Here is a 25,567-nt window from a genome sequence, read left to right as displayed (position 1 = left end):
AGCTTTTTCTTACACTCTTGTCTTATAGCCCTGATTTCATTTAAACACTGCCTTTGCCTGTAAAATGACACAATGATTTGAAGGGAAGCCTGTGAATGTTCTTTGCCCAGTTTGGAGCCCATGCTTCACATTTAAAAGAGGGAACATTCAACCTTAGTGTCACTGATACAGTCGGGACTCTGTGTGTTAGCTGATCATAATGATCTGGTCATTACTAATACAGGGAGCTGAGACAGTCACATCCCTTGCTGTGTTAAGAGCAGCAGACTTGTGCATAAGCTGTTATCTCAAATGTGCTTTCTTACCTTGTGCTGTACCTCTCTTCTGTTTTTACTAAATCTGATTGTATTGAGATTAAAATGTTGTAGTTTTCTCTCTGGCACAGTAAGGGATCTCTCTATATTATAAATATCTTCTCATTTAATATTGCAACACTGTTTCTCAAAGAAATGTGGGTTTAGCCAAATTATGCTTAGTTGTGGTGAGAAGCATGTAATTCAATGGGAATATAATAATCTTTGACATAGAATTGTAAGCCCCATGTGAAACACTGACCTTTGCATCCCAGATGTGATCTCATCCTGACTTGGCTTGCACTTGTCTTCCTTCTTGTGCAACTGTTGACTTGTCAATGTTGCAGATCACAGTGCTATATATTGCCTTTGTTGTATTTGATAAAGAAGTATTCAGCTTACAGTTAGATGAATGTTTGAGCAAACCAAATGGTCACTAAAAGTAGTTTTTCGTAATTCACTGTCGTGTAAATTTATGCCTCTGCTGAAACCAGTGAGTGAAGTCTTAAAAAACAAGCTATATAAGATAGCTTTTCTGTAGGTTGTTTTAAGTAAATCTCCACATTCCTAGTGAGTGTAACTTGTAGATCCTGTCACAAGCCACTTGTGGCCATGTGATGGTAAAAATATCTTTGTTCTGTCTCTATTCAAGAGGCTGAACTAAGAATAGATATAGATAAACAACAACAGTTGGTCTTCAATTCTGAATTAACTGCTATTTAAAGAGATGTCTCCTAGTCCAAGAACTAACATAATTCTGATACTTACAAATATAGAACTTTTCATCTAAATAACTGACATGAGTATATGAGACATCAGTCTCTTGAGTGGTTGTTTCCTACCTTAATTATGGGCCAGGGTGACCTTGTGCTGGTAGTTGTTCAGACACAGAACAGAGACTGACACAGAGAATGCAGTCTTCGGGTTGCAGTGAGGCAGTAGATAAATCTAAACAAAGATGTAAGAAAACCATAACATTTTACAAGCTATGAAGAAGTTATTGTTGCTTATTCTGTAATATATTTGGCAGTCCATACATGTAGCTGCTACTTCTAGATAAAGTCAAGTCTGAGGCTTGTCCATGTTTTTGGTATAAGATTCAGGGCTTTAGTGGTGTCCAACATGAGGTTAGAATTCCCACATGTCTACAGGTTTGTGGATCAGTGCTTTACAGAATCAGTAAGAAACCTCCAGTTCTGAACATGCCAACGAAGACAATTCTGATTCAGCTTTTACTGACATGAAAGAATTAAGTGTCTCTTAAGTGGAGTGATTTACCATAAAGCTACAAACACAGGCTTCTGGTTCTATGTGTTGATTCTCTAATATAGAGTGAATTTAACAAACTCTGGATTGTTGTGTGTATCTGAGTTATGGAGCTTTTAACTTGGTCAGCTGGGCAGATCTGGGGAGAATGTGTGTCCTGATAAAAGAATATTGCTGAATCAACTCAAATGTATGGTATGTTTGTGCTGATTACAGAAACGGAAGAGAGGCTTGCTAGCTGCCTATTGAACAGCATTGGAGCTTAAGGCCTGAATCCAAATGTTGTCAATAGATACTGTTAAAATATTTACAGACTTCAGAAAGGTTAAACAACGGCTGTAGAAGAGAGAAGAGTTTCTCTAATTACTGAGCTTTTCTTGCTGAAAGAATTATATGTGAGTAGGGGAAAAAGCATCGAAACATGCACACCTCAACAGTACAGATAAGCACCTTTTTTCTTTAAAAAAAATCCAATTTGCTCAAGTCTAACTTTTCCAATTTATCTTCTACTTCATGGGAGGCTGCAGTGGAGCATGATAGGAGATACAACAAGAAACACCAAGAAATTAAAACTGTATTTGATTATTCTCCTCATAAACACTGTCTTAAGTTTGATGTCTCAGTTAGGCTTCTCCAAGTATCTGCAAATCTAAACATGAGCTGTGAGTTTTCTGTGGCGGTAAGATGTTTGTGCATTCTCTGATACTTAAAGCAGTTTTGATAATCTAATTTATGATTGAGGATTGCATTTGCCTTTAGTACACAATGGGAATAAGTGATATTAAATATATAGTGGGTGGGTACAGCTCTTGGGAGTAAAGCAGGATACAGAAAACAAGTGTGTTATTTACAGAAATCTGGCTCTAGTTGATTGTGCTGATCAGTTAAAAACTGAACCAGCGGAAGTGCAATGGATGCCAAACAGCACTTGGACAAGTAACCCATATTCTGCTATGCCATAGTTTTTGAGGGTATTTTTTTAAGTGTGCTTTTGAAAAGTGGATTTGAGGTTTTTAAGTGATACACCTTCAGTGTATATATGAATTATACCTTCAGTGTATAGTTCAGCTCCAGTACATTAGTGTAAGGCCAGGTGAAACTGAGGGGACAAAACCGAATAGTTAAATCCATAGCTAAAGATACAAAAATTGGTTTTAGTTAAATTTGGTGTAATCATATGCCACTTTGAAACAAATACATTTATTTATTAAGCTGTACACAAGTTCTCAGCCTTTATCTGCTGAAACACATGGCAATGTTCAGCTGTTGATACAGTGAAATAGTAGGCTGATGTTTTATTGTTGTAGCACCATCCTGCTTCCTTTCTGTCTGTGATAAACTTGTATTGTTTCTTGCACTGCACTGAAAGTTAGAAACTCAATGGGGCAAAAGCTGACTTTGTGTGTGTTGGTGCTAAATTTCAGCCTTTTTCTCATGTAAAACAATGGCAAAATTTGGAGTTTTAAAGCAATTAAGAGAGTCTAAAGCTTTTCTGAGATATATTTTGAATTTTCATTAAATTTAGGCTGATCTTGACACTGTAGACTTTTGACATCATGTTATTTTAGTTGCCTTTGAATTATTTCCCATGCTTCTTGTTCCCTTAGGCTTAAAATACAGCTTCCAGTTGGTTCACTATGCCAACTTTGATGGGAAAAGTGAATGTTAATAGATGTAATTTGTTGCAGTATGGTAAATTCCTGATAAGTGCCCTGTGCAGTGGACTCCAGAAGGCTGAAATAGGGTATAACCATGTGTACATGGGGCTTGCCTAGTAGTGGTACTTCCAGTCAAATGTGAAGACATTAAAATCTGAGTTCACATTAATTAGATTCATCCCATGGATGGTATCAGTCACGTGCCAGTTCCAAGCTACAAGGCTGTAATTGTATCATTATTCAAAAACAACAGCAACAATAAAAAAAGCAAGAGAAAGAAAAGTAGAGGCTTTACTTCCATTTCAGTAAGAAAATTCTTTCATTTTGTTTTTCCAGTTTTGCTGGAGATCTGAAGTAGAGAGGAAAATGAATAAAAGTGCTTGGATTGCCTTTAACTTAAGGCAGTACTAGAAGATTAATAATATTTTTTGTTTTGAAAAGAGAAGAAAAATATTAAACTTGACTTTAAAGTTTGTGAGCTAAATTTTATCATGATTGGCAGCTATAGGCTTAATTTGGTATAAATCCCTATGCTAAAGAGAATCTTTAACTTGTCCCAAAATAGTTGTTTCTATCATGATTCACTGCAACTTCCATTTATAAAACAAAGCATCACCACTCCATCCCTCTTTTCTTTTAATTCTGGAAATGGAACAGAATGCTTGTGTGGATGTTGTAAAAGGAGATTTATAGTTATTTGCCAGGAGCTTTTCTTCTTTTGGATCCTCTGATTCAAAAATCAGTATTTTGATTAAATTGGAAAGTTGTGCCCAAAGGTGATTCCCTTGATAATTAGAATTGATTGATTGAATTTATCAAGGCAGTTTAGCTGGTTTAGAATGCTTTATAATGAAGTCTTTTACTAATTCTAACTGCAGTGTTGCTGCTATAACAAAGCTTTTCACATTTTATTTTGGCATTTTACATGAAAGGTTCACAAAAAGCATGAGCACTGTGTCATATTTCAGAGTAAAGGCTGCTAGGAGTTCTCATGCTGGAAATGTAGCCTTTTATGTCTGAAAACATAAAGAGGAAAGAGTTCCCTTAAAACAGATCTTCTAATTCCCAAATGAATAGTTTATTTCAAACAGTGTTGAGAAACGTTCTGCAATTCTGCCTTAGGCAGACTACTTCAATTAATTTGAAGAGGAGTAAACTCACCAGTAATCTAAAGGCAATGTTTCATGTTTGGTTTCTACATGTTACATTTTGTAGGTCTAATTCAGCCTTGACAACAAAGGGTTGTTCTTATTTTAAATAAAATGCTTGGAGATGGGGGATTAGTTATGATAATACCACTGCCAGTGACATTTTATGGTTGTGCTTCTAAGCTGAAATCCACTTTGAGGGTTGACTGAGTGCTAGCGCAGGAGTCCGACCCGGCTGGCTGTTTGATGGCTGCATGTTAAATTTAACGGCTTCAAACAACTGTCTTGTCGAACAAGTCGGGCTTGTCTGATAGTTGGACTCTGAACTGCCCTGCAGGGAATTTTTGTCTTTAGAGCATGGAATGTGACACTGCAAATAGCCTCGGGTGGATCCAGCTTTTGTTTTTAGCAACTAATGCTTCCTGAACGTATCTGTAAAATTCTACTGAGCTTTGCCCTTCTAGTTCCTTGCCTGAAGCCTTAGTAGAAATGGAAGTAACTACTAAATCTAGAAGCAACCCTTTATATAAATACATAAATAGTGTGGTTTGAAACCTTGGGTAAATGTGCCCATATTCCCCAGGCACAAGGCTGAAGACTTTCAGTGGGAGGACTTCAGTGCCAGTTTTGTGTACAATGTTTCCATTTAACTGAGAGCTGGCTGTGAGACTACCTGACTTCTTAAAGGATCTAAAAAATGTTATGCTGGTTCAAACATTTCTTGTGACCTTCTTGCACAGGCAGACTGAAAAATAAGACTGTATTAGAACATTTTTGTCATTTGTTTAATCAGTTTTCATAGAGACTAGAAAAGGCTATTGTAACTTCCGGGCAATTCAGTTTATCAAAGACAGGAGCCTGTCCCAAGCTAGTGTAGATTTTGGCTATAGTTTCTTTTCACTTCATTGCCTTAGGGAATGTCCTGTCTGTCAGAAGAGCGTCAGAGTAGATCCCCTCTCTGCTATCGGCTTTGCTTCAGCGTGGTTAAATGCTGAAGGTGGTGCATTGAGAGCTTGTTCCCCAGTTCCACCAAGACCTTGCTAGAGTTTATACATCTGTATTACAAGTGTTAAACACTCCAGGGGAATCTTGATAATTGTTTGGCAGTGTTTAGTCACAGTATTGCAGTGCATACTGGGGACGAGTACGATGGGTTTATTTAGCAAACGTTTTTTTTTCTTTCTAGCATCGTACTATGTTTGAAAAGAAAAAACCCAACAAACTAACCCTCCTCTGGCTGTTTCATGGGAGTCAGGCTTAGTGTGTTACGGTTTTGACTGTTTTTTGAGGTTATTTTCAGTACCTGTTAGAAACACTCCACTGCTCAGGTCTGGCAGTCTTTTTTTTTTTTAAACTGTAAAGAGCTGTAGCAACTCTTACTGTGCTGAGAGGATCTTAGGGAAATGGCAGCCTGAAGGGTGGTGTGTAATTTTGCCGCGTTGGGCTTTTTGTTTTTTTTTTTTAATGAAAACCAGAGATGTTTAAGGAAAGGAAGGAACAAGGAAGTATTTTCACTTTCAGGTGCTCTGAGCTACATTTGATTTAATAGGCATAAAGGACTTCTTCTTCATTAGTGCAGGTGAGTGACTGCTATAGCAGTTGCTATAGCAATTTCACAGGCCTTCATTACAATGTGCTGAGCTCAGAAGCTGAAGCTTAACCTCTGCAAACTTGTGGCTATCAACTAAAGAACTTTTATGCTCTTGGGCTCTTTTTTTTTTGTTTTTCAGGGTTTTTTCGTAGATTTTCACTTGTCTTACAATGACACCTTTACGATAGCCCTGTTAAAGCTCTGCTTGTTTCCGTTTATCACTATGAAGAGAAATGGCTGACTTAAGCTGGATTTTACCTTCTTGGATTTCAAGCCATGGGGAAATTATCTTCCAGAATTTTTAAGGCGTGCAGTTTCTATATATGAATTATTATTCAAGTAAGTTACATCAATTTGTCCCACACAAAAGCTAGGCAAGTTTCAGGTAAATAAATTAAAAGCTTAGGCTTGTAACTTAGGCGGCTTCAAGGTTTCAGAAAACAACATTTCTTATCTTGTAGCAGTTGGAAAGCTGTAACTGGTGAAAGGCATCTTATTACCACATACAAGCTTCTTCCTGCTTTTACTGCTGCTGTACAAATCAAAAATTTCCTTCTTAATTTCTTGCTGATCTCATAGGACATGTCTGCAGAGTGTGTGTAGTGGGGCTGGAAAAGAATACCAATCTTAAACTGGTTTATTACGGTTTAGCCTTGTGGTGTATTATCAAAGCATACATTGCTTTGTAAACTGTGCTTTGAAAGTACATCTTCAACCAGCCCCACAGAAAACAATTTGGAGCTGTTTTTTGAGATATAGCCTCCAGCTGCCTGTCTGCAGAATGGTAACAAAAGGGTAGTTTTGAAAGACATAAATTCCATAGTTTTTGCTGCTTCTGCTGGTAGCAAGGCTTCTGAGTATTTATGATACTTTATTCTGGTGTTCTACTGCTTCCTTGGGAGGAGTACAGATACTACGTAGTAGCTCACAATTTATAGTGGGTGGGGTAGAGCTGAGGTTGCAGTTCAGTGATTTGTTGCTCTCAGTAGCAGCGCAAGTTTCAAAGTTTGAAAGCTGTTTGTTTGTAACTTTTGTTTCTAACATTGTTGAAATAACTTACATATCTTAATTGTAGCCCAGCTGCTAAATATTGGGTCACTTTTTCCTGGAATGAACTCCTGCTTCATAAGTCTTCATTTTAGTTTGTTTCTGGAAAGGAGGCATGCTTCTGTTAGCTGGTATATAATGGAGATTTATTTCTTGGTGTTTCTCATGTTGCTAAGTGATCTTGTTTACTTCTTTGCCTTCATGATTTTTAAAATATTTTTGTCCAAGTGGTTTTGAGTTAGTGCTGCTGCTTGGATGGAAGTCTCTCGATTTGACTGTGAGTCAACTGTTGCATAAACTTTTCTACTGGCACATACCAGTAGTGCTACCTGGTATTTTGATATCAAATCTGATTATTTTAATAATGTGGAATATTACATTATTAATTGACTGGCAGGGAATTGAAATAGAAGGGAGTTGGGTTGAATAGTGTGCTGCAGAGAATTATCAAACAGTTACTCCAGTTCTTGGTTTTTACCATGACTGGGAGGAGTTCTAGTGGCAAAGCAAATTGAGTAGTATGTGCTCTACAGGTAGGCAAAAACTTTTGGCTGTTTTATAACATGTGGCTTGCTTTTGTCATCTGTATAAGTGCTATTTCTTGCATATTTTGTCTTCCAGTGTTCTCTTTTTCCCAGTCTGTACTGATAGCTTTGCAAAGGCATTGTAGTTCAAAGATAAAGAAGCTTGAAACTGATTTAGGCTATGTCATTAAGAAGGAGCAAGCAGGCATTTAATCTAATTTTGTCTTTTGCTGTACGCTTCCCCTTTTCTCATCCTTAACTTTTTGTTAAAGCAATTTTAAGTCAGATAAAGATGTTATTTGCACAACTTCTGTCATGGTGACCAAGAAAAACAGTTTTTTTACAGAAGTTTACTGTTAACAATTATCAATGAGCCTGAGCTGTGTCAACAAACAATTTTAATTTGGGAATATGAATAGAATCAATCTAATATTTCTTGTTGGATTTTGAGGAGAAGTTTCTCACACCAACGAAGAAGCAGTTTGTTCAACAGGGAAGAAGTCACATGAGTTCAGTTTTTGCACATGTATATGGGCATTATCATCAGAGGCATGGACACGTGGATATAGCAACATTTCTGTTCGTTACTTCCCTGTGGTTGCTTTGCCCTTTGTAGCCTGAGCTGTATTGTAATTACTAAAATGATATCCTGGTTTTCTTTGTCTTCATAATTCTGTGAAATAGCTTGCTTGCAGCTAAAATAACTTACTGTGAAGTACAAGAAAGTTAAAGCTTTTAAATATGTGACATTTTTGAAAATCTGTGGTGTCTGAAGACAGCATCTTCTACTACTTCTAAATCATTCTTTTAGGCAAGTCTTACTCTTGTCTAACTTTTGGTTTGATTTTCAATATGTTTGATGTCTGAACCTGAGAAATGTATATTCTCTACTCACCTGTTTGGGATAATCTGACAATCTCTGTAGCTTAAACTAGTAGTTTGGAAAGCTTGAAGTTATTCTTTATCTCAACAACTTCCTTCATTCTGTGTTTTGCAATTTCATGTTGAGGACAATTGGTAGGTGTGTTTAAGATAAGTTAACCCTTTGGTAGTTCAGTGCATATTAAACATGAGAACAAGACTACACTGCACTTCCAGAACATAGTGCTGTTTTGACAAATTTTTAACAGAAAAAGAGAGGGAGTGATTACTTAAATAATTGAAAAGTGAATAAAAGCAGAGATGAGGAGAAGAAAGATTGTGAAGGAGGGAGAGATTAAGAATTAAGCAGAAGAAGAGAAAATAAGACAATTAGGAAAAGTGAACAAGAAAATGCAGTAAAGTCAGTGGAAGCAAATAATCAGATATGTATCTAGCTGAGGGTTTTATTTGGCACCTGTTGTCACAGTACCTGAACACATTTTATATATAATTAATAGGCATAGTGAAGTAAATTGTGTCTGGATGTTTGTGACACTTCCTGCTTGAGGTGAGGGTGGTTTTTGGGGACATGGAGATGGGTAAACTCTAGAATGAGAAGGGGGTTCCCATGCTTCATAACTCCTTGCTGTGGAAAGATGCTCTGAGAAGAGCTTTGCACCACTTGAGATTCTGGATTTGGATGTTTATTTTATTCTGAGGTTGTTTGTTTTGTTTTGAGTGGGTTTTTTTAACTTTGTTTTGGTTTTTTCTCACTGGAGGGCTCTTTTGTAGGTAGCTATTTTGCACTGACAGGACTCTGTCAATCTTTTTTGGTGACTCTTTGACCCTGACATTGCTGCAGAAGAGTGTGTGTGTTAGAGATATTCACTATTTGCTCTTCGATCTTAACTGCAGAGAAATGTTATTTGGGAACATTTGTGGTAATATAAAGGCAACAAGCAAAAGAGGGGATATACAGAAGAGGGAAAAGGATGAAGAAAAGTGTTTTCAGCTTCTGCAAAAGGTTATAAATTATGGAGTAGATTCAGAAAACATTTGTAATCCCAAATACTTTAGGCAAAAAATTTAAAGCTATTTTGAAAATTATTTGTAGCGTAGAATGTGGGACTATATGCGTGTGTCTTAGTGGACAGGACTGCACAGTCCTGGCAGAGGAATATGTTAGCTATGGGCTGGCAACTTGTTCTTGAAAATTAAGCAGCTTGACTTCTAAAGTAAGACTACCTCAAATGCATATTTTGACAGAATTTCCCTGTGTGGTATAATATCTGTCCTAGTTCCTGGGACAGTATTCAGCCCCGAGGGACTGCTGGTTGCAAACACAGTCTTTGTGCTCTGCTAGGAACAACTAGAAAGCTTAAATTTCTATCTGTTTTGTAGCTATCTAGTATGCAAGTCACAGTTTCTGCATTGTCTTTCTGAACACTGTCTCTAATCTGCTGCTAGCCGCCATGAGTGAAGCAAAAATGTGAGTGAAGCAAAAAGAAAATTATTTTGTGATTAGGATTGCTCTTAGAGTTCTTAATTTTATGAGCCATAAGGAGTGTTGTGTACTAGTATCTATGGTGTCAAGACTAGAACACACTCTAGGAAGTTTGTAAAGCTGGTATGGATGAGTCTGGAGAGTAAGTTAAGATTGTTGGTAAGGGGAGAAGCTAAAATGCTGTGGTTGACACTGGTGCCAAGAAGAGGAGACACATAAAGTAATGAATAGAGCAAAAATGTCCCATCAGTACAATGTGGTGGAAAATTTCAAAGGACACAGGTGGTTGTTTTTTCTTTTAGTTCTAAAAAATGTGTATTCCCTCCTTTCTCCCAGTTAAAATGCATTAAATACTTTTTATTTGAGGCAGTACTACAGAGCTGTTGATAAATGACCTTGAGTGCAATATTGCCTAATGTTCTCATCTTTTTTGCAGAAAGATCCAGATTACCTGAAGCTCTGGTTGGATAGTTTTGTATCTAGCTATGAACAGTTTCTGGATGTAGACTTTGAGAAGCTGCCAACGAGGTATGTAGAATTACAGACCTGTTCATCTTTCCCTGATATCTGAAACAGACCTGGCTGAGAGCCCTGTCTTGTTCAATGGCAGTGCTGCCTTTAAACAAAAGGAAGTTTTTTAGTTGTTGAGTGGCACTCCCATTCATTTGAAGGTCAAGTTGGGTTGCCAATGATGAAAATAGGCAAATACTGGTATTTGCATTATATTAGGAAACTGGCATGAGTATTGTTTGTTCTTGCTCACAGAAACATAGTTGTTATTCCTTGTGCTCATCATAATTTTTTTGAATAAGTATTCATTAAATGTTGCATATGAAATAGTATTAGTGTTTGCTGTTTGCATCAGCAGTGACTGAAGAGAAGCAAGATGTAGGTAAAGAGTTTTATAATTTTATTTCAGGGGTTGCTTTAAGATTAAGGATGAATGAAATGCTTAATGAAAGATTTGGGTATCTGAGCTGAAAACATTTAAAAATTAAAATATGCACCAATTATAGACTTGAGAGTGATTTCCTTGCATCCATGAAGACTTCAGTTCAGGGTAAGAATATTGCTGACTTCCCTCATGTTGCTGACCAAAAGTTCCCACTTACAATCATGAGGGTCTATTGAAACCCAGTTTCAGAGTTTCATATTTAGTATTTTCAACTTCTGGGCTGTGTTATCATGATTATGTTTTCATGTCTAACTTTGAGAATGAGGAGTAAAAACTTAGGCATTGGATGTTTTCTCTTGCTTTTGAGGTGCTTGGGTGAACTAGGGGTTTTAAGAAAAATCAAATGTTATAGGATTCAGAATTTATGAGAACTGTTGTTAGTATTATAGCTGAGACTACTAATGGTGTTTGAAAGCAAAGAACGGTGCATGATGGCTGCACTCCAAGCCCTGTTGAAATCAATGGAAATTCTTTAATGGGCTTTGGATCACATCCTGTTTGAAGTGCAAGTGATAGCCTCAACTGTTACAAGGAAATGAAGAGTGCTGCAACTGGACCTCAGCAGACAAAACCTGGACTTCCCAGCTCTTTGTATTAAAATTTTCCTCATAAGGCCTCTATGAATGTAAAATATGTAGTGCAATTACCAGCAAGCAAGACCTTCAAGTTAATTCTGTGCTCTTTCTGAAAATTTATTTCTTTGTAGTGTCAAAAATGCATCTTACTATGTTTAGTTTAGGAAAAGTTTTGTCCTTTGACACAGGTTATCTTTAACATACTATTTAGTATTGAAATACAAATGCTGGAAGAGAAGAATGTCTTGGTACTTTGAGTGTTTTTTAGTTAGTTTGTACTCTGAGTTCAGGTGGTTTTTAGTGTATGTGTTCATGGTTTTCACGTTGGATTTTTTTTCAGCAACATAAAGCTTAGTTATGCAGAACAGTAGCAGCATATTCATTGTGATAAATGGTGACTTTAGTGACTGTAAAAATAATGTGTTTTTCTGAGGTTAATGACAGGATTAGTGATGTAGATTGGAAGCATGGAACCATGTGGATTTAAATTGTTTGCGTAACAGATGTAAAGAAAAAGCATCAAAACAACATAGGGATGAAGGCAGATCATTCCTGTGCTTTTATGTCTGCCTTAAAAATACCACTGCCATCAGATATTAGAATTAACAAAGAATTGCAGTTTCTGCCCATACTTGGATTTGTGATATAATCAGGCATGTGAAAAGTGGCATCTTTCTGGTGTTTGTCAATTTGTATTGCAGGCATTTACATTGTGAAAACAGTAATACTGGGCCCATGGAAAAGAAATATAGGTCAGTGTGGAACCACCAAATGCTGATTTCCAGTGACTCCAGGGGCCAGAGGACCCTGTGGACTCCCTTTTTTTTTTTTTTTTTTTTTTTTAACTGGTTTCCTTAATAGACAGCTAATTCTGTCTTTGGTCTTAAAAAAAAAAAAAAAAAAGGTGGTGCTAGCTAAAATGAGAAACTGACTGCACCAATATTTTTTCTCTTTTTTTTTTTCTTTCTATAAATCTTGGTGTGTTTTACAGCTATATGGATGAAAGACATTGTGTACTGAAGGGCTAATGCCAGGAAATAATGAGAAACTATATAGGGAGAAGAAGGCTTTTACAGATTGCTGGACACAACTAACCTTTTGGAAGACAGGCATGAAATTTTGTGTCAGTCTAAAACATATGTGGGGTTTTTTAACCTCCAAGAAAATACCACTTAAGAAATGTAAAGGTTCTATTACAGGTTTGGTTTTGGCTTTTTTTCCTGTCTGAAACAAAGACTCTTAATTGGCACTGTCACTTGCTGATTTAACTCATAAGAGTGTTTTTTCTATAAATTAGAATATGTAATTTCCTGAAGTCTGCTTTGGAAATGTGAAAGATGCTAAGCAATACAGAATTAGGAAACCTCTAAATATAGTGTATGAGTATATCCAGTGTTATGATTTGACTGTATAAGTAGAGCTTATACAGCTATGCAGTTTATAGGCTTATACAGCTTCAGTTCTACTCCTATCTTTGTGCATTTACTCTGTATGAAATGGCTCATTGATGACATTATTAATGATTTTGCTGAAAAGGCAGATATAGCTCTGCTGATGGGTTTGAGCATTGAGCACAAAAGACCAGCACACCTCTCTGCTCTTTCCCTCAAAACATGTATCCATGTCAGATGTATTTACCATAGAAAGGATAAAACCTTTACCAGCTAGTGTGAGGATTTCTTTGCCTCATTGGAGAGGAATTGTCATTTGATTCAATACTTTAAAAAATAACAAAGGCCTCCAGAGTGTTGTCGTACTTTTTTTCTGCTTTTGTTTTGCATTATCTTGAGCAAAGGAGCTTAAAGGAAGCTCATTCAAAGTACCATAGAAACCATATTTTATTAACTTGCTGACTTCAAATCCACATAAAAATGGTGCAGAAATCATGATAGGAATGCTGATTACATGGTTGGTGTGATTACATGGTGATTGTTGAAAAGTAAAGCCTGGTTTGCTAACAGCAGTTTGTTCCCAAGGCCTTACTGCCGGAGAAGAGTTCCCAATGTGTGTGAGTTTGAGCTGTAATAGGTGCATACAATGTGGAGGTGATTCAGTTCCCTTTCAGACACCTGACATTGCAGTCTATATGGCTGCATAACCACATTAATGTAATGAAGGAAATTATAAATAAAAAGAACCCAAGTGTGTCAAGTTCTTTCTCATATTTTTGAGGTAGGATACCAGCAGTCAAATTAGAATGTCAAATAAGGTATGATTTTTTTATATTAATTTTTTTTCATTCCTTTTGGAATACTTAGTTTAAACAGTGAGTCTTGTTGGAAAAAATTGGCACTACATGTTGACAAATGTAAGTCTTAGGTTTCTTTGGTGGTATAGTAGTAATTTGCTCTGGGGTAAAAAAAGCTTGATTATTTATAAATATTTGTATTTATTTATATACTCTATAGTGTATTCATTTTGAGTAATCCCAATTAAGATTTCTCATGCTGGTCTCACATGAGGCATGGGTTCTCATGGGTTGTGCAATAGCACAGACGGGCAGCTACTGCAAAGAAAACATTCTTTGGGATGTGAGGCATGAAGGGTATGCTGTTTGCTCTCTTGTAAAGCATTTCATGATCTTACTGAAAAAGACTTGTTGGCCATTTTAGGGAATTAACTTCTGGAGATATGATTTCAGCTGTCAAAAATTATGGTTTTCCGAATACTGAGAGGGAATTACCAGAATCTGAAATACAGAATCTGAATTTTCAGATTATGAGGATCCACACTTGTAGTTCCAGAGATTATGGATCTGATGGCATCTTCAGGGGTGAAGTTGCTATCACAGAAATCAAAATTCCTTTCTTGGCATTTGTATTTGAAAAAAAACAGTTGCTCTCAGTTTTGTGGTTAGTGTTGCCATCAGTTTAGAGCCGAGGCTATAAAATTTGTGTTACAACTTTCTGAATCCCTTGAGATTCTGAATTCCACGATCTGAAAAGCAAATTGCACAACTCTGTGAAGAGGCAAGGGAAGGAACAGTAGGTGATCATCTGTATAAATATAGGTAACATTTGTTTTCTAGGATATGGAAGCTTTCTGTCACTTATACCCATCTAGATGTTTTACCAAATGGAGTCTCTGATTTTCTCTCCTGTAAAGACTTTCCTTTTCAACATTAGAAGCTAAACAATGGATTGTTCCCATTTTCCTCAAATAATATCTATCATGTTGTGTAGGGTTAGTCATTGCATTTCTACATGCTTTTTTTGTGCTTTTTTCTTGCACAGATGTATGTATGCAATGGTCACATTAATGAGGTTTTGAGCTAGCTGAATTTTTTTGTTGTGACTTTCCTGTGGGTTTGTTCGTATTGAAGGCTTTTATAAGCTGTGAGGCTCTTGCTTGTGTCTTCCTTTTTCTGCACAGAGTTCATAGAGGATGTGTCAGGGTAAATAGCTACTGGCAAAGGCAAACTCTTTTTAGCATGTGCAACAGTGGATAAACAGTCTTCATCCCAAAAGATGTTCTAACAGACCTGTAGATTTCTATACTGTTACTGAAATGGGTTTCCTTTTGGTTGTTCCTGGATCATTTTCTTATTTGGTTTTGGATCACTGGAAAAAAAAAAACGGAACACAACTAAACCCATTCTTTTCCTCATGTCTTGGTTCTCACTGGGATGTTTCTAAAAATGTTTTAGTTTTCAGAAAACAATAGGCAAGATAATTTTGTATGGCTTTTTGAAATTTATGTAAGGACGACATGAGGTTCAATGTGGATGAATACCAACTGAGCTTCAATCACTGTGTAATAATTGGCATCCCATTTATTTGGACACTTTTAATCTTCGGTAGAAAGTTGAAAACGTTCTTCCAAATATGTTTTGTTCTCATGTTTCGTTCCATTGTGGCTGTCCTTAGGGATTTCCCAGGCCACCTGTTTACCTGATGAAGATCATGCAATTTGTTTGTGGCAATTAAGGCAGCTCATTGCATGGAGGAGGATTTAGGAATCTGCTTAATGAATTTTTTAACACTTTTCTTTTTAAATGTAGTTCATTGCTGGGGAAAAGGAAGCTCAGGTTGGTGTATTGCCAACAGATGCTTCCTTGTGGTTCATTAGGAAGTGTTTGTGATCTGTCAGTTGGGTGACCTTTCCCACAGAACTTTAGTGGAACACTACATGAGTTCATGGAAATCGATTGGCAGCTTGTCTTTTGTATGATTAACAATTTTGTGTCTGGATCTTTTCATTAGGGTGGATGACGTTCCTCCAGGAATATCACTGCTTCCTGATAACATTCTTCAGGTCGTCAGGCTCCAGTTGCTACAGTGTGTCCAGAAAATGTCAGATGGCCTGGAAGAGCAGCAGCAGACTCTGTCACTTTTACTTGTGAAATTCTTTATCATCCTTTGCAGGTATTTGTTCTAATTGTTACCTCAGCAAGACTATTGTTTTGTTTAAGAAATCTTGATGCAGCCTATAAATATAGATTTCAATGACATGTACAATGTGATTTGACGCTTTCCCAGTAGAAACAGAAAAATTACACTTCTCACAATCTTCAAAATAGAGGCAGAGGGAATAAAAGAGAGAGAGGAGAGCAATGCAATCATCTTAGCAATAATATTTGTGATAGGAATAGAAGGGGATTAAATGCTAAATTCCTTGTAGTTATAGGAGATAAATCTCTGGGAGTTCAAGATATGATGTTCCTGGTATAAGAAATACTTTTAAAAGAAAAGGTGCACTCTAACAAGCATTAGCTATGAAATAACTTGAGAGAATTGTACAGGAAGAACTGTTTCACATTCTTAACATGGTTATAATTCCATAAACAGCTTGTGAAACTTATTACACTACTCATGCAGCTGATTTCCTTCTGAAGGTTATGCCTGATAGTGTAATTCTGTTGACACAAATGAATAAACTGATTTTGGGGATCTATTCCTCACTTCTTCTTCAGTTTTCTGTTGCAAAGTGCATTTAGAGAGAGGAAGGGAATAAAATATGATAGAGAATCTCCTTTACTGAGGAGAGTTTGAAGCAGCATTTTTTAATACTTTGGCTCTTCTTACCTCTGAAACAGAGAGCTGAATGGCAGTGTGTAAGTATCCTGGAATACTGAATATAAGGTGAATAGATGGTGGTAATGTGTTTCTAAATTAAAAACTGTTGTCACCTTTACTTCCTGAGAAGTTCTGCTACGTCATCACTTTGGTGTCTGATCTTTGTGACTTCAAAATTGAGAAATTCTTTGTTGTTGTTGGGATTTTTTCTTAAAATAATTTATTAGGTGTTTTCCTCCAGAGAATTTAAAGTGAATCAATGTTTCTAGGTAATATGTTTACTAAAGTTCTAGAAAGTGTATGAACTAGTAAAGTGGAAGTTATTCTTTGTTATCAGATGCCATTTCTGAGCTTTCTATTTAGGGTGTCCTGGGAATCTGCTTAACCTCTGAAACCCCAAATTCCAGATGGAATTGGCCTGCAGCAGAGTGACTCGAACCTTTCTTCCTGTTAGACGAAAACTTGTGAGCTCTGTAACTGACAGAAATAAACATTTAAGTATGTGCAGTCTTTTGGAGAGTATTTTTGAAATGCTGGTATACTTTTGTATGAATATAGCCAGAATGCTAAAACAAACATTGTTTGAACTAGCTTCAGATGAACTGTGTACAATGCTGTGGTTTTTATGTCGTCTTCACAGGAATTTGGCTAATGTGGAAGAGATTGGGATGTGTTCATACATTAACCATGTTATCACCATGACTACGTTATACATTCAACAGGTACGTGGTTAACAATTCTTATCTGTTTTTCTGCCATCTGATACTTCCTGCTCCTCGTTACGTGGTCTGCTCTTTCAGTAATAGTGTTATATGGAGAACAATTCATAGGCTCAGAACTGTTCTGGAGGAGATTAAGATTAATTTTCAACTTCTGGAAATTTTCTGATCATAGCTTTCTTTTTCTCCTCAGTTAAAAAGCAAAACAAAAGAAAAAGAAGTGGAAGATCAGACCCCAATAGAAGAATTTGTGAGACATGCATTGGCTTTCTGTGAAAGTCTCTATGATCCATATCGAAACTGGAGGCAGCGAATTGCAGGGTATGTGTGGACTAGGACAGGATTGTAAATACTGTGGTTTATGAGAGCTATAACCATGAATCAGTAGAATCACACCTCAGAAACATGTTATGCTTTCTCAAACTGGATATGATTTAAATAAATTTCAAAAATTATAATACATTTACTGTTAGTATAAAAGTTAAAATTAAATCTGAGGATATACTAAGGGGCAATTGGTTGTAACTGACCACCACAAAGGTGCTTACATTGCTCTCTCCATCTGAAAACTGGCCATTTTTCTAAACTGGCGGAACAAAGAAGCCAAAAGGAATGTGGTGGGCAGACTTGCTCAAACTAGGGCAAAAGAAGTTATTGAAGTCTACAGTGTAGATAAGTTTCATCTTTGAAAATAAGTTTGTAAATATATCAGTAGAATTGCATCCCTTTCATTTGATGGTGTGTTCCCTCCAGCCTGATGAACCCATAATAATGTTTTGTGTCCATTTAAAATTGCTTGGTCGAGAAATTTGGCAGTCTAGCTGGTGGCTTAGTTATAATATGCATGGACTAAATAAGAGATTGCTGGCTTTTTCATTTTATTTTTTTAAATAAACATTTTTATTTTTTTAAACCATTTTGTAAAATTTAAAGTATTTCTGGGTGCAGACTGAATATGGGATTAGCTGTGATTCATGTTTTCAGGATGAAATACTGCTTCACTATTCTTTTTCCTCCTGCAGGCAAAAGATAACTCCTGATTTTTGGCAGTGTTTTCTATTACGTCATATTTTAGTTTCATATTATAAGTCATAAATTAATAAATAAGTCATAAAGGTATCATATCTAATTTCTTTGGCATATGTTTTTTAATGTAATTGCAGACGTTTGATTAGTACAGTTGAAAGGAGCAGACAGAAGTATAAACCAGCTTCCCTCACTGTTGAGTTTGTCCCTTTCTTTTACCGTAAGTATTACTGACAGCCTGTTAATAAATAGTCTTCTTTAGAGGAATGAACTTAATGAGTCCAAGTAACTTTCTCCTAAGCGTGCCTGATAATGTAAAAGTCCCTTACTTGCTTTCTGAGGCTGAATGAAGTGGGTTGCTTTGGTTGCTTGTTGTTTGTACTTGTTTTTTGCTCTGAGCACCACTATTTTTCCATTTCTGCTCATCTTTGAAAGCCTTTTTCTTTATTTCTAGACTTTATTTTGGTGCCTAACATGGTTTAATAGGGTTGGTTCTGTGAATTGCCAACTTTTCCATTTATTATGGTGCATAGTGATTGCACATGAGATTCCTCTAGTAACTGTGCTGATAACTCTCATAGAAGAATAATCTTAGGAGAGTGTTCATGCACTTCTGTCTCTTTAATATGATTTAACAGCTAGAAAAGATGAAACTCTGTGCCATTCAACTAGTGAATGCTCCTTGGCCTTGAGTTTGGAAAACACTTTTCTCTCTGGTTAAGTCATTAAATATCATGATGGCTACTTTGGAATTCATGTGTTCTTACCATTACAGACTGTTTGTGTGGAAAAGAAGGATTTACATGTCCATATTCTGTACTTAAATCTCAGGAATGTGGGATGCCCAGGTAGTTTGTCAGTTTAACATACCAAAATGCTAGTCCTACAGAATTGAAGCAGCAGGAATAAGCGGGAGGGATGGGGAGTGGAGTGAAATCAGCCCTTTTTGCAACTATCCATTAACTTGGTCGTAACTGAAAATTTAAAGAAAAGGTTCTCTTCCTGGAGTGGTAGCATTTATGAATTTGATTCTTCTAGGTTTGAGTCACAGCTCCTGTTCCTTGAGACTCCATTGCTGTGTACAAAAAAATAGGATAGTTGCCAAAAAGACCGAATTGTCGATGTCAGTAAAATGCCCTTATCTTCGTGCCAGAGCACTGGAAACCCACTCTAAAGGCTGCTACTGACAAATGTCATCTCTAGGTTCTCTCCTCTCCATTCAGTGCATTGCACTGTGGTTTCTCCTAAGTCTCTTAAATATCATATAATGTGACCGAGCTAAAAGTGTGCTAATTAGCAGGCGGTTGCTCATCTGCTTGTTGGCCAACTCGTAGAAAGGACAGAGTTAGAATTTGCTGAGCATGTGCCTTAAGCGTTCTGCCATGCCAGGACTAATTTGAGGGAGGGTGGTTTCAGTCTACCACCCCTAACAATTTATTCATGGTCTGCTAGGTACTGCTTTTTTCAATTTGCCTGAGGCTCTATAAAGATCCAGAGGCTATAAGTCAAGGAGTGGTGGTACCAGCTCACTAAGTGTGATCATATAAGCTTGGTTCTGTTTGGAGAACTGATTTAAAAAACAGCTCTGCAATCTTCATTTAAAACAGGCTTAGACATTTAGTATATAGTCAGAAATCTTACTTGCCAATAATTGGTATTTCCAAAAATAATCCTTTCTAGTTTCTTGCAGCTGCATTAGGTCTAGTGTTATTGCTATAACAACAATATCCAGGTTATATCTATTGCTAAGAAGAGTTCTTGAGGCTGTTTAGGACTAATTTCTATCAGATATGACAAGAGGAGAGATGCAGGGTAGTTGTTGTTAAAGAGATTACTGCTAGAAAGGTTACACATCTGCACAGGATTCTCTGGCACTCTGCCTTAAAGTCAGCAAACTCAGGGACTGGTTTTTTTTGAGCTACCTGCACTGCATATGGCATCAGACTTTCCATGCCAAAATTTCTCTGAACTTTGTCATGCTTGATAACTGGTTGTGTGTTAGTACGTCCTTCTATTTCTCATTAGTATGGACAAAATGGGCTCCTTTTTACATTATGAATCAAGATCAAAAGTTGTATGTCTATAGTTCTGAAAGCTGGCATGGAAAGTTTTATGTGAGCTGAAGGTGTGGCCCTGTGAATTCCTGCTAGATGTGGTCATGTTATGTTACTGTGATAATGCTGGAGTTGGTATGTTTGTGTCTGAGTTATGTAAAAGAAAGTGGAGATGATACAGTTGAAATTTTTTTAAATTTGTGTGATGACAGGGAATATAGGAGGGGTTTTTTGTTATTTGTTGGTGGGGTTGTTTTGAGGAAAATCTCCTTTTTATTTAATCAGAGTGCTTTCAAGAAAGTGAACATCTCAAGGAAAGCCTAAAATGTTGCCTGCTACACCTCTTTGGAGCTATTGTGGCTGGTGGTCAGGTAAGGATACTCTAAACTTTTCAGTTGCTGAAACCTCCAAATGCTTGTTTCTTATTTAAGGCTTTTAAATACTCCATAACTTGTAAATGAGAAGAATTTATTATAGATGGTTAATTCTTTTTGTCTTATGAACTTTGGGATCGTTCTGTGCAATATTACCTAAACGCTAAAAGCTGGGTCCTGATTTCAAGTAACAGTAGAAGTTTGCTGTTAAGAACAGCTACATGTTCATATGAACTTACTGTAATATTTAAAAGAAGAAATGTGGGTAACTTGATTAGGGATTTCCACCTGCAGAGATGAAAGTTTTGTGTTCATGAGCATGAAATTGATCTAGCTTACTTCCCAGTGCTGACAGTAAGCTGTTTTCAGTAGGAGGCATGGGGTCTTTACAGCTTGGAAGCTGTTGAAAGTCTTTGAAAGAGTTTGAGGAAAAGAGGGTATTCAGCAGCAGCAAAGCCAACATCCACTTTCTTGCCTGACTTCTGTAATGTCCTGCTTAGTCTGGTCACAAGCAGCTGCGACATCTGATGATCTTGGAGAGCGTGTTTTTAAAGGTTGCCAGGGAGCTGCAAAGCCAGGCTCTGCTCCATCAGGGCAGTCAAGCTGAGGCTAAGCAGGATGGCCAGAAGAAGTTGACCTGACTGGCAAAAGGTGCGATCCCACTATACCCAGACAGAGTGATGGGAGCAGGTGTGGTGGCAGGAACCAGGATCAACCAGCCCAGTCTACTAGACAAGACTGTAGTGATAAAGCCTAAAGTCAAGCCAGGAAGTCTGGTCAGCACATCAGAGCACAGGTTAGCTTTACCAGTGGTAACTGGAGTCAGTCAAGAGGCCCGTGGTTGCCAGCCCCATCCATAGCCGTGAAGCAGGGCTAAGGTCCAGCTGGGCAGTCAGGTCAGTGGGTCAGGTTCAAGTCACGACATGGCCAGGCATGGCCATGGCTGCAGTGTAGATCAGACAGGTAAAAGGTTGAGAGCCAAAGCTGGAATGCAGGTCCCTACAGAGGGCAGGGAGTTCCTGACAGAGCTTCTCAAAGCTCACCACAAGCTTGGCTTCCTATTCCTGAGCCTATGCAGTCAGGCCCCCAGGAAGAAAGGTGAGGAAATGCACTCGGGGCCCAGACAAACATTTGCTAATTACTATGTTCTTATCACATGTTCTAAAGTATCATCAATCTCATAATCTAAAATGAAAACTCAGGTGAAGGTTTGCCTCAAATTAGCAGTTTATCAAGGCTGCCTTGCAAGAATTTTATAACACATATTTAAATTGTATTTCCTTTTCTACATAAGCATTCCCTTCAGAAAAGAGAGTCTATTTAACTGAATGAGATGGGATGCATTTCATCTGTAGCCATCAACATAATCCAAATAGAATGTTTCTTATTTAACAACTACATAGCATTAGTATATATAATAATGCATATTGCATGATTCAGATGTCTCAGGTAGACACAGCTGGTTTGAAGTGGTTTAAATTCTTCTAAATTCATTCATTTTTCTTGATAATTTTTTTGCCGTAATGGGTTTCAGAGGAATGCTCTTCAAGCAGTATCTCCTGCCACCATGGAAGTCTTGATGCGTGTTTTAGCAGACTGTGACAACTGGGATGACAGAAACCCTGAGGAAGTGAGCAGGAAGGCAGAGCTGACTCTGAAGTGCCTGACGGAAGTTGTCCATATCCTCCTAACCAGCAGTTCTGACCAGCGCCAAGTTGAGACAAGTACAATATTGGAGAACTATTTCAAGTTGCTTAATTCAGACCATTCAGCCTTACCTAATCCAAGGCGATGCAGGCAGTGGGAGAGCAGATTCATAGCACTACAGATCCAAATGCTGAGTGAGTACCCAGTTCCTTTCAATATTTCTTGACAATAACTCTGAAGCAAAAATGTTGACTTGGCTAAGCAATTGAAAAATTTCTAACATTTCTTCTTAGATATTTCTTGTTTAATCACTTACTAAAAAAAAAACTGAAGAAACCATATCAGACTGCTACCATTTAACTAGAGTGTCAAGGTTGATAGACTGAAAGTCTCCATTAAAAGAGAAAAACTTTGCTAGGCAACAAGTGACACTTATCAGAACCTTAGTAATTGCAGAATAAGACTGTTCTGTAATAAAACAGCCGTGTGGTGCTGTTTTGTGATAGTTTGATTTTCAAATGGCATTGTTGTAAACATTGGCCAGAAGTAATAGTCTGAAAGAGCTGTGTATAAGTCTTTGGGTATGAATGCAGGGGTTTCAGTTTTTTCCATTTTGATGTTCAGCACAGGAAATAAAGGTGTTTCTTTTCCCATACTTCCAAGAAAACTGAGGAACAGTACTGCAGCCACAGAGAGTGCTTACAGTATAAGGCTGTTGTAGAACGCAGAGTAATTGCTTGGTGAGGAAAGAAGTGTTTATGTGCTTTAAAAAAAAGGTAATACTGCTTATGTACTCACAATTGGCAATGACTTGAAACAGAGCCCAAAACAATCAAAGATACTCATTAGCTGAATTTTTCTCCATATATAGTAGGCTATATGGTAATTTTTACAGTGTCAAAATGTTTAGCTTTTAGGCCCAGTGATTTAAGATGTTCTTAAAATGCATATCATTCTTGATCAAAATTGCAGAGCATATAATTTGTCTAATTTTTCCCTGATGTATATTATGGAACATGCAGGAAAAAATGCTTGATGGATTTGGGAAGTGTTTTGTCTTTGATGCCAGTTCTGTTTTAATTTTATAGATACCATCACAGCCATGTTAGACTGCACAGATAGGCCTGTTCTGCAGGCAATTTTCCTTAACAGTAACTGCTTTGAGCATCTCATTCGACTGTTGCAGAACTGCAAGGTAAGTTTTCCCTTATCAGCATATTTTGAACAAAACCTGCCTTGTATTATCATTAATGAAGTAGAGGTGTCTCGTGTCTGTCTTGTGGTTAAAGCAATTGATACTTAACTTTGAGTCCTGAGCAAAATACCTTTACAGACCCTGCTCAGTCTCCATAATCTGTTATGATGCTGTATCTTTGAATCAGTGCTGAATCTTTTCTTGCCTATTAAAAACTCTCAGATGTCAGACTTTGAGCAAAGCACAGTGACCTCTAACAGTATGTCTGATTGAAAAAAATCAATCCCCCAGCCTTTTTATTTGGGTTTTTGTTGTGGGGTTTGTGGCTTGTTTTTTTGGTTTGTTTTATTTCTTTTATATTCTATCACTGGATTGCTAGGAAGTCACTTAACAACTGCTGCCAGAGGCCTGCATTCTAATTTCAGAGGAATGTTTTTCCGTTTAAAAAAATCTTGCTGGTGTGCCATTGTAACTGTTTCAAAATATTTGAGTCCTGTGTGTGGCTGATGTAAAATATGAGCTCAAGCTGTTAAAAATGTTCTTCAATTTTTCCTTTTCTAGATGGGATTTAGGGTTTTCATCTCAACCGCAAATGGTCGAAATTTGCAAACTTCCACTGATTGCACTGATTTCATTTTTCCTTGTGTAAAAGAACATGGATATGATGTAACACTCTCCACTATTTTGTTTCTCTTTTTCTGATATGTTAGTGACACAGCTGTTTTGAGCTCTTCTGATGCTGGGTAATTTAATGCTAGCTACAATGTGCAATTTGTTTCTAATCCATTTAGAATTTTGGATTAAAATGCATTTCAGTGCAATGATGTATTAAAAATAAATGTGTTTGGCTTATGTCTTAATTATAATCAGTGGCAGAATGCCAGCTGACTTGAAGTGTTTTGAATAGTTTGTAGTTTTATTATCTCCTTCTGAAAAGACATTATTTGACCTTTCTATTCTCCTCCTGTGTTTGGGAATCTCTGCCTATTTTTGTACTAACCTTGTGCTCTATAAGAAACTCCTTTTTTGGTTTCTTCTAAAATCATCAACAATGTGATGTTTACCTCTTCATGGAGACTCTTAGCTGTGCTCCTGCTCTCATAAACAAGTGGTGGAATTTAAGAAGGCAGGAACAGCTGCTCTATTTTTTATTGCAGCTTGCTGTTTTTATTTTTATTCTTCCTGTCTGTATGTTATAAGATATGTTCTTTTAAGGTTTTTTCCTGGGATACAGTCTCACATATCACTGTGTTGTTTAGAGATCAGTGCTGCCAGTTTGGTACACAATGTGCTTTTTTAGCCTCTCACAGGCAAAATACCCCCAAGGGTGAGAAGTGGGAGAGAAAGAAGCAGGACAGGTGTTGCAGTATATTTGTACTTCCAAATATACTGTCTCTCTATTCTTTTTCAAAGCCAAATAGCAAAGACTGATTTAGCTGTAGAATTAGGATTTCTCCTTATTAGCTGGGGGTGGAGACCCTATTTCTAGATTTTTTTCCATCATTTGTGAAAATTGCTACTGGGTTCCTAAGCAAGCTGTGTGTGAAAAGCATGTTCTGCGTCTTGTCAGAGAGCATGAGAGTGCATACACATCTCTGAAACTCAGGAATGTATTGGATCTTCTGCAAACTTGAAATGCAAGTAATTTCTATGGAAAGGAGGGGTAAAGAAAATACATACTACTATTTCTGCTATAGATATCCCCAAGAACTTGGGGTGTTCAAGGCTACATTTCTAGTCATACTTCCTAGTCATTTGCAGTATAAAGATCTTGTAAAAGGTAAATCCTTTTTTTTCATATTTGCTGGTTTTAAGGCTCATGGGCAAATTGTCTTTCCTTAACTATGCTTTAGGGTTAGAGATCTGCTCAAAAGCTTTTCAAAACTTCTTGGTTAAGTTTTGATGATCTGAATGTTGCTTTTTGCCAGTGATATCCAAAAAGAGGGACTGTAATTTAGAGGTATCAAGAAGTGCTTATTCAGTACTGAGAGTCATTTAACAAACTGTTTTGTCAGTGTTGGATCTTTTCTCATCTATTTAGCTCTCTCAGAGGTCAGACTTTGAGCAAGCACAATGACCTCTAACAGTATGTCTGCTTAAAAGAAAAAAATGGGG

General features: G+C 37.1%; 1 protein-coding gene across 6 annotated transcripts in view; it reads left to right on the top strand.

Annotated features, from left to right (window-relative positions):
- NBEAL1 (neurobeachin like 1) overlaps positions 1-25,567 on the top strand; it is an 80,187-nt gene that overhangs the window by 4,873 nt on the left and 49,747 nt on the right. For all 6 annotated transcript variants that reach the window (XM_048309539.1, XM_048309540.1, XM_048309543.1 and 3 more), the window contains 8 exons: positions 10,329-10,420; positions 15,625-15,786; positions 17,078-17,159; positions 17,350-17,477; positions 18,320-18,402; positions 20,522-20,607; positions 22,145-22,451; positions 23,346-23,452. In XM_048309539.1, the coding sequence (XP_048165496.1) occupies positions 10,329-10,420; positions 15,625-15,786; positions 17,078-17,159; positions 17,350-17,477; positions 18,320-18,402; positions 20,522-20,607; positions 22,145-22,451; positions 23,346-23,452 (1,047 nt within the window). The remainder of the gene's footprint in view (positions 1-10,328; positions 10,421-15,624; positions 15,787-17,077; positions 17,160-17,349; positions 17,478-18,319; positions 18,403-20,521; positions 20,608-22,144; positions 22,452-23,345; positions 23,453-25,567) is intronic.

Source organism: Corvus hawaiiensis, chromosome 7 (assembly GCF_020740725.1).
Source record: "Corvus hawaiiensis isolate bCorHaw1 chromosome 7, bCorHaw1.pri.cur, whole genome shotgun sequence".
Taxonomy (NCBI): domain Eukaryota; kingdom Metazoa; phylum Chordata; class Aves; order Passeriformes; family Corvidae; genus Corvus; species Corvus hawaiiensis.
This window is presented reverse-complemented; position numbering and strand designations above follow the sequence as displayed.